This window comes from Lactuca saligna, chromosome 5 (assembly GCF_052625555.1).
Source record: "Lactuca saligna cultivar CGN05327 chromosome 5, ASM5262555v1, whole genome shotgun sequence".
Taxonomy (NCBI): Eukaryota; Viridiplantae; Streptophyta; class Magnoliopsida; order Asterales; family Asteraceae; genus Lactuca; species Lactuca saligna.
This window is the reverse complement of record NC_136421.1, coordinates 240090173-240102460: the sequence shown is the minus strand read 5'-3', so window position 1 is coordinate 240102460 and position 12288 is coordinate 240090173. Positions and strand designations below refer to the sequence as shown.

Sequence of the window (12288 nt, the reverse complement as noted above, 5' to 3'; positions counted from 1 at the left end):
AGCTTATTATCACAACATTCTCACGACATGAACACAAGGGGTGTCACGACATAAGGATAAGGTTCCTCGACTATTTTGGACTTATTAGGTCACGACATGACCATTAGGGGTCATGACATGACTAGCGGTTGTAGGACTTTCAAGTGTGAATTGATTTTGACTTTGACCAAGTTTGACCTAAGGGTATTTTGTTTATTTTGAGTTGTATTTGAGTTTAGTCACTATTTGATGAATAAGTGAACGGTAGTGTTGATATTCGGAGTTGTATCCTATTCAGAGATCTTCTGCAGACTGCGAGGTAAGTTTTCCTCACTGTACTTGTGGGTCGAAGGCACCAAGGCCGACCCAATGAATTTGATATCCTGGTATATTGATACATGTTATGTTGAGTATGCGGTAGATCTGTATGATTACCTAATGATTACTGATACGTGTTGGACTGGTAGAAACTGTATGATTACATGTATGTGATGGCTATTGATTGTTACGATATAAGTTGATGTGTTATTGTCGGTCAGGTTGAGGCGGTCCTGCTTTGTGATGAAGGTCAAGATACCCAGGGCGGGCCAGATAAACTGAAGGCCTACGAGGCGGTCCAGTTAGACCGAAGGCCCGGAGAGCGATCCAGATAGGTTGTAAGCCCGGTGCGGCGGTCCAATCATGCTAAAGGCTCGGAGAGCCGTCTAGATAGGTTGTAAGCCCAGTGTGGCGGGCCAGTCAGGTTGTAGGCTTATGTATGCATGTTGTTATTTGTATGGTTGTGTGTGGTACTTTGGGGGAACTCATTAAGCTTTGTTACAGTTTAAGTTTATGTTGCAGATACTTCTGATAATCAGGGCAAGGCGAAGGCACACATCCTTCGGTGATATGTTTTACAGATTTATAATACATTGATCTTGGGAAATATTCGTATTTTGATACTTGATTTTTAGATGGGTTTTGTTGAAAACAATGATTTCCTTTAAATTAAAAATGAAAATTTTTTATTGTGTTTTTAGGATGTTATAATGTGCTTGGAGTGTACGTTTTTTAACACACAAATCCTTCAAAAAATTTGCATAAGATGGCACCTCCTTAATAAGTTTGAGGAACGGGATATTTATTTTAACTTGATTAAACAAATCTCGCTTGTGTTCCATTTTTGGCCCTCGCTTCCCGAAAGGGAATGATGTCGGTTTCTCTAAAGTCGAAGGGTATGGTGCGGTATTAACATACACACCATGCTCCCCAACTTTAGAGTCATTGTTACCCTAAATTATTGTTTTTTTTTTTGAATTTGTAACATTTTCCAAACTCTTCTTTTTCATCACTAATCGTTTCACTCTCACTATCATTATCCAGGGAAGGAGCACTTACCTTGTTGTCGACCATTTTCCCACTACACAACGTGATTACTTCATTCACTTGATGCTCTTTTCTCGGTCTTTGATTGTAGGATGGGTTGGTCGTTGTATTACTCAGGAACTTACCTTCTTCTCCATTCTCTATTTGTTCCGCCAGTTGAGAAATCTGTTTCTGGATAGCAGCTATGGACCTTGAGTTAGTGTCAGCTTTCTGATATGTTTGAGTTAAGAACATCATGATTTTTTCTACCTTGTTACTATCAATTTCCTCCTTCTTTGATGATTTTGTCTAACTTGTTACTCCTTCTTTGTAGTAGTTCCCACCTTGGTTGTTGTTTCGATTAGTTGGTCGTGGACTGCTTTGGAATTGACCAAAATCGTGCACTTGGTTGATTTCCTCTTGACTTCTTATGTGTTCATCCGCAATGTGTCCCAAAACAAGTAAACCTTGGGGAATAAGTAATCGTTTATGAAAATTAAAGGAATTCATGATGATCCACCAATTGAATGATCTTCAAACATTGATTAATGAAAATTCGATGAAATCTTGCCTTGAATTTAACGTGCAACGGAAAGGAACGGAGTTTTGAAATGTTTCTAAGGGTTTGGAAGTCTCAAAAACACAAGTAAAATCATAAGGGAGAAGTGGTAAAAAGTCCCTTTTAGGTTGAGGTGGCATTAGGTATTTATAGGTGTGAAAATGGCTCAAATTCGTAATTTATGCACGCCACCGTCAGGAAAATGGGACGATAAGGAGGACGGTGAGAGCCTAATTGGCAGAAGTGGTAACGTCCTCCTAGTGCATGCCAAAACCATCCAGGACGGTGACGAAGGTTTCCAAGGATGGCGAAACTCCACTTTTCACTAAAAAGCTTATATCTTCAATGTCTTGCCATGCAACTTCGTAAACTTGTTTTTGACATCTTTTACATCGTTTTTCCTCGCTTTTGACCCTGAAACACATATACAAATATCATCAAAGTAGGTCCATTCTTCACATAAATTACTTCAATTATACTTATAAAAACAAATAATAAAATCAAGTAAAATTGACCGATCACGTACTCCTTCCTCTCTTAGGCATAACCATACTATAATAAGAATTAGGTTCGAACCAAAAGATTTGTCCCTCCCCATCCTCCTTAGTCACAACTATATTGTATTTGGGATTTGTCCCTCGGGAAAATGACTTATTAAGGTAACTAACTATTTCAGTTGTCCATATATAGGTAATGTTCTTTTTTATGTACACATTAAGGTAACTAACTTGTTTTGTTTGTTCACATTTAGGTAATATGACCGGCTATCACCTGTTTTTGCTTATGTGGCATCCACCTGGCATATGACTTGAATACGTTGCACCTGGCATGGTGCATATATGGGAAAATGACTTATTAAGGTAACTAACTATTTCAGGTGTCCATATATAGGTAATGTTCTTTTTTTTGTACATATTAAGGTAACTAACTTGTTCTGTTTGTTCACATTTAGGTAATATGACCGGTTATCACCTGTTTTTGCTTATGTGGCATCCACCTGGTATATGACTTGAATACGTTGCACCTACGTGGCATCCACCTGACATATGACTTGTTTTGTTTCTTCTTCCTCATCTTATTCTCCAAAACGACAAGATGAATTTCAAGCTGGTCATCCATGTGATTGTGGCTTACAATCTCGTGTGAAGATTTCAAGAACTCCTGACAACCCTGGAAGAAAATTTAGAGTTTGTCAAAACTCGATGGTAAATCAATATTGTTGAATATGTTGCAGGAGTTCTTGAAATCTTCACACGAGATGGTAAACCGCAATCACATGGATGATCAGCTTGAAAATCATCTTGTCATTTTGAAGAATAAGATGAGGAAGAAGAAGCCATCGTCGATCGATCTAGGGTTTAGAATTAGGGGTGGAATCGTATGACACAGTTATAATGTAATCGAATGAAGACAATATATGCATCATGCCACATAGGTGCAATGTATTCAAGTCATATGTCAGGTGAATGCCACATAAGCAAAAACAGGTGATAGTCGGTCATATTACCTAAATGTGAACAAATAAAACAAGTTAGTTACCTTAATGTGTACAAAAAAAAAAAAAGAACATTACCTATATATGGGCAACTGAAATAGTTAGTTACCTTAATAAGTCATTTTCCCATATATGCACCATGTCATGTAGGTGCAACGTATTCAAGTCATATGTAAGGTGGATGTTACATAAGTAAAAACAGGTGATAGTCGGTCATATTATCTAAATGTGAACAAATAAAACAAGTTAGTTACCTTAATGAGCACAAAAAATAAATAAAAAAAATACCTGTATATGAACAACTTTTTCCCTCCCCATCCTCCTTAGTGTCTTCTTCACTTCCTCACTCTCAATCTTCATGTGGGAAAAATCATTGGTGGTGTGATATTGCCCCAACAATATCTTCAACAATTTTACCCCTAACCTAAAAACCTAAAAAGTAATTGCCTTAAATTGAAAAGTAGTCTCGTTAAATAAAAAAATTGAAGTATGTACCTCTTGTCCTTTTAATATCCTCTTCTTTCATCGTTGTCATCCTTAAATTTTAATTTTTCTGACTATTTAAAACGCATATAGTATAAATTTAAACATCAATATAAGTTTTTATGCAATTTAGTTAGCGCTACATATTTATCTAATTAAACTTTATTTTCGTAAAATACATTGAATCTTTTTTTTTAACATAGTTTTCTAATTGTACACAACAAAACAACAATTTTGAATGACTTATTCATTTCCTTCAAACCAGCCAAATATGATAATAATACCCCAATCCATTCTGTTCCTTTTTTATTCCATTCTATCTTTACCAAACACCCCCCAACAAAACATACTATCTTGGGTTTAAATCTTTAGTAAAAAGTAAGGAAGTTGATTCAATATAAAATTTAACATCTTTCCACATATTCTCAAGCATCAACTATTCCAAACCCACAAAAAAAAAGAGGAAAGAATAGAAAGTCACATATACACTATAAGTCTATAACACTTATCTCTAAAGATTATCATAATTTATCAGAAGGAAGAAGATGATGTGTGAGCTTGCTCCCTTTCTGCCACCATCATAAGCATCTCAAGGCGCTTATCAAACAGCAAAGCACTTTCATCTCTTTCATCAAGCTCTCCCGCTTCAATTTCCAACCACTTTTCACGCAAATCATCAACAACATTCCCTTCTGTCATCTTCATTTCTGCTCCAGGAGCATTTGGAACAGTGGTTCGAAGTGATGAATCTCCTGAAGGTGGTGGCAAACTCAAAATCATTGCTCTAAACTCTCGTGTGTCTGCAAATGTCTCAAAATTGCATGCCATTACATCCAGACAATATTCCCTGATCTTCAAAACACCATACATGTCTGATAATATCAACCACTGACACAATTCTGATGGAGGAATCATTTCTAAATGAGGTAGAACAGCATCAGCTACAGCTCGTTTCAGAGGAAATAACAAATATCTTGAAGCCGCATCAAACATTTCTTCAGCCTGTTGTGTGAAATCCAACAAATTTTTTTTTTTTCAATTCGTAATCATCTTTCATGAATGTTAAGAATGTTAAGAATGTTAGAATGTACCTGATCTGGGTCTACGTCTTTCAAACCATCTGTGTACCTGAGATCAAAACATATAAATAAATATATGTGTTTTTTTATATTATAATGAAAAAAAAAAAAAAAAGAAGAGGAAATGGAAGTTATTGACTCTTCTTACATGTACTCGATCATTTTCTCGAAAGCTTCCATGGAAAGATCACGTTCTTCGAGAAGTGGAAGAGGGTAATTTGGTAAACCTTCTTTTCCTTCAAGGAAATCATCCATGCGGGAAAGTCTTGTTTTGAAGTATTCAGATCGTGAAGCTAAGATTATCTGGTGGCAACGAAAGATCTTGTCATCGACTTTTATACAAACATCTGCAAGATCATTATCTTCAAATGAAGTTAATTTCATTGACCCTATTCGTGAAACGAGATCATCATGATATTTGGTTGAATTAGCAAGAGAGATTTGAAGAAGACGGGATAAAGCAGCAGGGAGACGATCATCTTCAGGAAGAGAAGTGCCCTGTAAGATATATCGTCTTTGTGAATTGTCGATATCTTGTAGGGCTTTGTAATCTGCGAATTTTTGATGTCTCACTTCCTTTTCTATCACTTTTTGTAATGATTCACACTTCAAAACTTTGCATATTCTCACGAGATCTTCCATGTCGTCCACTGCAATCTCGAGTCTATCGGAGTAAAAGAAGTGAATCAGGCTGTAGAATGCAGGATACGACAGTTTTTCTCGAGAGAATCTTATTTCCTTGCGACACCTCCAATCGTTCTGGAATTTGTTCTTGAGGTAGGGAGATCGAGCGCTCAAGATGACTCTATGAGCTTCGATAGGTCTTCCATGGAGATAGAACACAACATCTGGAGGAAAATAGCCCGGGCTGGATCCTCCATTAGACAAATCACCTAATCAAAGTACTTGGTCTGATCGATATTCAATTTGATCAACAAAAAATCTTAATCAAACGTATAAAGATCAGATGTTTGTACGAACCTGTAAGCTGAGATTGGGCATCAAATTGCTCTAGATTACCTCTATTAGCGAGACACCCAAGAAATGTTTCTCTCAAAGCTCCCTGCAACGGACCCAACGGCGGCGGCCGAGCTTCAAACGCCTTCAAGAGCTTCCTGACCTTCAAATTCAACGCCGCGTAATGACATCTATCGCCATCAAAGGTGTGTTCGGAGCAAATTGCGCCGTTTTCCAGCAACATCCTGGCGGCGTCAAGATGCCCTGCTAAACAAGCGTAATACAGAGCCACTGAGTCCCACTGGTCGCGCGCGTTCACATTAACACCGGACTCCAATAGGTATTTCAACCGGTTGACGTCGCCGGCGCGTGAGGCTTCGAAAACATCGCCGTAAGGAACTTTTTTCAGTGGGACTGATGCCAAAAAGTCTTCTGGGCCGAGGTCAATGTCGTCCAAATCCGACATAACGATTACGATTTTGATTTTACAGATGCTACCAGGGTCTGAACAAAGTGATGACGATGATGATGAAGATAAGAGTGTCGATTCATTGCGTAGTTAAAGATTGAAGATGGAGGCGGTTTTTGCGAAATCGCATTTCCTTTATAATTGGAACACAATTAGGGTTTATCAATTGATTGAATCGAGAAAGGGGTTACAGGAAGAAGATGATTCAGATGTTTATAAACCGCAATATCCAAATGGATGACTCTTGTCCGAGTTTCTTTGAGTTTAATAAAACAAATTTTGGATTTTATTGAAGCATGCGAATCATAAACAAATTCTCTCTTGTTTCTTAACTTCTTTCAACAAAAATACAAACTTTCATGAAAAAAAAAAAAAAATTACGTTGTTATAGTAATATTGAAACAATTAATGTTGGGGCACAAACGTATATCCTCATCATAACAACAATATTAATAAGAAGATTATATAAAATTAATAGAATCTTATTACCAATGTTATAGGATCTTAAGGTAAGTCCTTTTTTTGTCATGAAATGAGTTTTCTCATAAACATATTGATACAACCCAAAGAAACTGCCTAATTGGCATTTGTACTACAACATTTTCATGTATATATTTTAATTTTGTAACTTGCATCACAAATTTCAGCTATCAACTTCCACATTATTAGAATTTAAGCGTCTCAATCTCTGATCAAGTTCTGCCATTACAGCTGGTTCTTGCTTTTTCCTTTCCTTTGATATATTTATACTTGTGCTCGTCATAAACCCAACTTTATCAAACGCGGCCTACAAAAAGTACCAAAACATCACTGACAGAACAGAACAAAACAGATTGTACTGTGTTTGACATGGAACTGATGTTAGTAGGACAAAAATAATCTTACCGTCAATAGATCATCCGGATCGAATAGATGATGAGTGGTATTTTGTATTACATTAATTACATCCCCAACATGGTGTGTTGTGAGCAACTCTTCTTCCTTCATCTACAACGTTTTTAAGATTTCATATAACAATTGCAACATTATTTCATAAAGATTTGATGTTAAATGTTAAAATCATCTTTTCACACCAATTAAGTTCAAAAAGATTCTCTTATTTTGTTATACCTTGAATATAGCTAGAGCCACATTAAATAGAACTTTTGCTCCTTCATAGAAGAGAACATCCCAAACTCGCAAGGTTGTCTGAATAAGTTTTGTAAGTAAGAAACCATTAGATATTTAGATACATACACATGTATCTAAATTACAAAAAAATAGCAACATACTTTACTCTTTTAGCCAATATAAGCAATGTATATTTTTTCCCCAAAATTGCAAAAATAAAGTATGTTGCTATTATCAGTAAAGAAATGTTACTACCTCTGAAGGCAGGCTCTTTGAAAAGAGGCAAAGAAACCACTCAGTGGCAACAAGGGAAACATCGAACTCAATGGCTTCTAAATGAGCATATATACTGCATTTTTAAGAATCTTGAAAGATTAAAAGGTGTAAACTTTTTTTTTAAAAGACTATGAAGAATCTTGAAAGATGAAAATATTACCTTGGACACTTTTTTTTCAACAAATCCTTGAACACCCGTTGTTCTACATGGCAGCCTGTTAAGTTACTTGAATAACAATCATTGACCAGAACATTTTCCAAAAGAACTGCTAACATCCAAAAAGCATCTTCTTCGGTTTTCATCACAAGTAACAATAATGCAGCAACATAATTCAAACCCTGATTTAACATATGCATCATCTTTGAATTTGATCATCTTAAACAAATTAAAGGGATAATGGATTCAAAAAAAAGGTTGGATTTTTTTTTTACCTGACAATAACCAACATCGGAATCACGGAAAGAGTAACCAACAAGAACACGTCTCAAAGAAGCATGACCTTCGGGAGTATCCAACCATGGATGACCAGGGAAAGTTCTAGGCAGATCCTGTAAGAGTGTCAAATGTCGAAAATACCCTTCAAGACAAAAACAGAAAAAAAAAAAAAAAAATTATATGTTATAACTTACATGATCGATCTGTTTTGTGGCAGGGGTGACTTTACCCTCGACAGCTATTATCAGATCATTGTAATAGCTATCAGGAACAGTCGATTTCTTCTTAGCAGCGCCAGATAAAGAAAACCAAACTTTAGGTCTCAAAACTGGAGGAATCCCCTTCCTTATTAGCTTCTTGAGGGTGATTGCGTTAACTAAAACTGAAAATTTCAAGGATGCTTTAAGGGCGGAGGATACATCGGTTTGCAAATACCAATTTGCCCCTTTGCTGGCTTCTAATGACCACCAAACCCTACCTTGTTCCCTCACTTTCTCTCGCACCTCATTCAATATGTTCGCATCGTCAACATTGCCTTCCACAGTAAACCCATAAAGATCTTGAAACTTTACTGTAATATTAGCCCTTCGAGCATGAATGCTTGGTCTCAAGATTGGGATTTGTGATTGAATCTCAAGCGACAAATCCCTCTTGCTTTGAGTTCCATACATTTCTTTTAACGAGTGAACGCAGATTACAACAATGATATAGATCTATCGAGAGAGAGGAATGATGGGTGTTGCGGAAGTTAGCAAATTGTGGAATAAATTATGAACTTAACGATCTAAAATACTCAAGAAACTTATCGGTTCTTTCAGGAAAGGTACAAAATACTCAATATAAGAAAGAAGATAGAGAAAGCTCACATGGGCATAATTAGATGATCTAAAGATCGAATCTATACAACCTAACTCCAAATGGGTGCTTGAGATAATTCGGATTCTTAAATACAAGACCCCAGAAAACCAAAAAACTGATGAAGATTCCGAATAGAAATAAAAAGATTGCAAGAAAGAAAAACCGAATTCAATCAAGATATAGTAATCAAGCAAACTACATAATGAAAATAAAAGACAGAAAAGAGAAAGGATAAAATGATAATCTTGAAATGAAGGTTTGACAATAGATAGAAGAGTTGGGGAAAGCCCTAATCTATTTAGGGTGTAACTCGTTTGAATTGATGAAGAATGGGTGTCTGAAATCTTATTTTATTATAAAATTAGGGAGGAACTAACCGAGTAGTGGAAGTAGAAGAGATTTTCAAAGAGGTGGATAAAGGTTAAGCCTTTAACTTGATAATTTGATCGGAGGTAATGTTGGATGCTTGGATTGTTGGCGTCATGGATGATAAGAGATTGGTGGTCCGTGGTTGGTAGGGCAGAGTGGAGCTCAAGTCTCTTTACAAATTAATCTATAACGTTAAGAAAATTCAAATTACAAAGAAAGATAGAAGACAATCAATTAAGGACGTTAATACGATTTCATTTTGATGTGGTAATAAATTAAATGGGCTAATTACAAAAAGGACGGAAATGGCTAAAGCAACACGCAAGATAATATGTTTTTTTAATCTTTTTATTTTAATAAAAAAAATAAGGTTATTCTTTTTTGTCATGCAGTCGTCTTAGGCCGAATGGTATGGAATCGTTGTAGGCCGAATGGTATGGGAGGTATTTTTACGTGTAGAGGGTGACGTGGCGGGGGTGATTACGTGTAATCACCTCCCATGTCCGTAAGGATGGTATGAATTGAGGCCAATTATGCGTTGTTACAACCAATCATCCTCATATGTTGCAAATAGATAATTTTTGACCCGTTACAAATTATATATATATATATATATATATATATATATATATATATATATATATATATATATATATATATCAAGGTTGTAGAAAACGCTATGCGTTAGCTAGTCGGTGGACTGAGGATTAGGGATTAATCGGCTAGACGGAGATTAATCGGGGGATTAATCGGGGACCATTAATTATTAAGAAAAATATTCAAAATTTTATAAATCTAACTTAATACTAAGAATATAGGTAAATAGGCATAAAAGTTTAATAATAACTAAATAAGTTTAACAAACACAACAAATCATCCTCCAAAATAAGCATAAAATTTAATAATAAGTTATAACAAACACACACAATCATCATCCAACAAGTCCACCATAAGTTTAAATAGCTCAAAACTAAACGCACATTTTCTTTTAATCTTCTCCGCATACTTCCATTATCTGAACACCATCCGACTCATATTCTTCTTCTTCCAACACTTGCTCATCACTCTCACTCTCGGACTCGAAATCTTCATCTAATAGTTCCCTCGTTCTTGGACTTTCTCGGGGTGATTGACTAACATCGGTTGCTAGAGCTTCATCAACCGTTTTAGGATCTACTTCATCTACATCACACTCATCACAATCAACAATCCATTCTTGAGCCAAGAGAGAATTATTTGCTAATAACACTTCCATGTTTCTATCTTTTCTCTTTTTGTTTTTTTTCCATTAAATTTACATTTGAATTGAACATAAACAAGATTGTTCAATTTACTTGTCTCCAATCTATTTCGTTTCTTTGTATGTACCTATAAATTTTAACACAACAAAGAGTTCAAACGTGCTTAATATTATAATTTTATAAAATTTAAATTTAATGCTTTATATTACTAACCCCTTCAAACGTGCTCCAATTCCTTTCACAACCCGATGAACTACTAGTTAAAGAAAGAATCCTCATTGCAACCTTTGTCAAATTAGGAGTTGCGCCACCAAATAGTCCCCACCAACTAGCTACGGTTTTGAAAAAAAATCACATTATTAATCAATAAATATCAAAATTTTATAAAATAGATAAGTAGATAACTAAAAGGAAAACGAATTACCCGGATCAAAGTCGACATCGTTCACCTTACAATGTTTAATCGCAAGATCACAACCAAATCTATCAACTTTTTTCTTGTACTTTGGCAAGTCAATAGTTACGACTTGCCTTTGCTTCTCTAAATCTCCACAAAATAATGTATCGAAAAACTCAAGAACCGCATCCATTACATCGGGGTCATATTGGAGTTGTGAATCATTATAATGATAATACGGATTCAAAAGATAAGATGTCAAATGTAAAGTTGAATCTAGCCGACCTTTCATCTTTGCGTTTATGATATCTATAATAGGTTTGTAATGTTTCTCGTTACCACTCAAAGATTTGATAATTTCTTCTTTTGCAATTTTAATCTTCCCGTAAACAAAACCCATTGAGGGCTTCCAATCCGCATCAACCATTCTAAGGACTTTCACCAAAGGGGAGAACACCTTTAAACATTGTGTCACACCGGACCAAAATTGGACACTTGTCACCGTTTTATATGAGGCAATCCCTTTAGGCTTACCGGAAAATTTACATTCCTCCCATTCATTGCTAGAGAACATATGTCTTAGTTGCTCCTTTTTTTCGGACAAACTTTGTAGTGTGAGAAAGGCGGAAGCAAATCTCGTGACTCCCGGTCGGATAATTTCCCTTTTGTTGGTGTAAGTTCTCATCATCGCCAAGGTTTTGTGGTGAGCGTAAATGAATATGGTTAGTTTCTTTGCTTGATCTAGGATTTTATTAAACCTTGGGAGTGCTCCGATACCTTGAAAAAATAAACACGATCAAATAACAAATTTTAGTATACAATTAAACATTTTAAAACTAAATAAAGTAATAAAAATAAAATAATAAATACAATAAATAAACAAAATAATGTAAATACCTTCAAGCATAAGGTTAATGGTATGTGTCGCACATGATGTCCAAAAAATAGATGGTCTTTTCTCTTTTAGCAACTTCGCCGCCCCCATGTTATTCGTGGCATTATCTGTCACAACTTGAACAACATTCTCGAGACCAACTTGTTGAATACAAGATTCCACATACTCATATATGTGTTGGCTTGTATGTGCTTCACCGGAACATTCTTTTGAAGATAAAAAAAACGGTACCCATCTTTGAATTAACACATAAATTCATAATGCTTCTTCTCTTTCAATCGGACCAAGCATCGGTCATAATTGAGCATCCATCCTCTTTCCATTCCTTTTCATTTTTTTTC

The 12288-nt window shown here is 35.6% G+C and overlaps 3 protein-coding genes across 3 annotated transcripts; all 3 read right to left on the bottom strand.

Annotated features, from left to right (window-relative positions):
* Positions 1-4092: 4092 nt before the first annotated feature.
* On the bottom strand, positions 4093-6634 carry LOC145047055 (ankyrin repeat family protein). Its single transcript, XM_078995300.1, has 4 exons — positions 5921-6634; positions 5088-5832; positions 4952-4988; positions 4093-4862 (listed from the first exon to the last, which is right to left on the bottom strand). The coding sequence occupies exons 1-4, from the start codon at positions 6360-6362 to the stop codon at positions 4392-4394; spliced, it is 1695 nt and encodes a 564-aa protein (XP_078851426.1). The 5' UTR covers positions 6363-6634; the 3' UTR covers positions 4093-4391.
* A 192-nt stretch (positions 6635-6826) lies between these two features.
* On the bottom strand, positions 6827-9559 carry LOC145047056 (uncharacterized). Its single transcript, XM_078995301.1, has 7 exons — positions 8382-9559; positions 8184-8300; positions 7912-8090; positions 7731-7824; positions 7476-7553; positions 7251-7352; positions 6827-7152 (listed from the first exon to the last, which is right to left on the bottom strand). Exons 1-7 carry the CDS (start codon positions 8856-8858, stop codon positions 7009-7011), a joined length of 1191 nt encoding a protein of 396 aa, XP_078851427.1. The 5' UTR covers positions 8859-9559; the 3' UTR covers positions 6827-7008.
* An 843-nt stretch (positions 9560-10402) lies between these two features.
* On the bottom strand, positions 10403-12037 carry LOC145046430 (uncharacterized). Its single transcript, XM_078994717.1, has 5 exons — positions 11950-12037; positions 11080-11829; positions 10869-10987; positions 10713-10782; positions 10403-10596 (listed from the first exon to the last, which is right to left on the bottom strand). Exons 1-5 carry the CDS (start codon positions 12035-12037, stop codon positions 10403-10405), a joined length of 1221 nt encoding a protein of 406 aa, XP_078850843.1.
* Between the last annotated feature and the right edge of the window lie 251 nt (positions 12038-12288).

Bases quoted from the DNA above. Each gene is read 5' to 3' on its own strand.
- LOC145047055 (XM_078995300.1), bottom strand. From the start codon at position 6,362: ATGTCGGATTTGGACGACATTGACCTCGGCCCAGAAGACTTTTTGGCA. The intron at 4,989-5,087 runs GTAAGAAGAGTC...TTTTGATCTCAG, and splicing joins GAGAAAATGATCGAGTACAT to GTACACAGATGGTTTGAAAG. The intron at 4,863-4,951 runs GTACATTCTAAC...TTCACACAACAG, and splicing joins AAGACGTAGACCCAGATCAG to GCTGAAGAAATGTTTGATGC.
- LOC145047056 (XM_078995301.1), bottom strand. From the start codon at position 8,858: ATGTATGGAACTCAAAGCAAGAGGGATTTGTCGCTTGAGATTCAATCA. The intron at 8,301-8,381 runs GTAAGTTATAAC...ACACTCTTACAG, and splicing joins CCACAAAACAGATCGATCAT to GATCTGCCTAGAACTTTCCC. The intron at 7,825-7,911 runs GTAATATTTTCA...TTAAAAATGCAG, and splicing joins TTGAAAAAAAAGTGTCCAAG to TATATATGCTCATTTAGAAG.
- LOC145046430 (XM_078994717.1), bottom strand. From the start codon at position 12,037: ATGGGGGCGGCGAAGTTGCTAAAAGAGAAAAGACCATCTATTTTTTGG. The intron at 11,830-11,949 runs GTATTTACATTA...TATTTTTTCAAG, and splicing joins CATTAACCTTATGCTTGAAG to GTATCGGAGCACTCCCAAGG. The intron at 10,783-10,868 runs GTTAGTAATATA...TAAAATTTATAG, and splicing joins ATTGGAGCACGTTTGAAGGG to GTACATACAAAGAAACGAAA.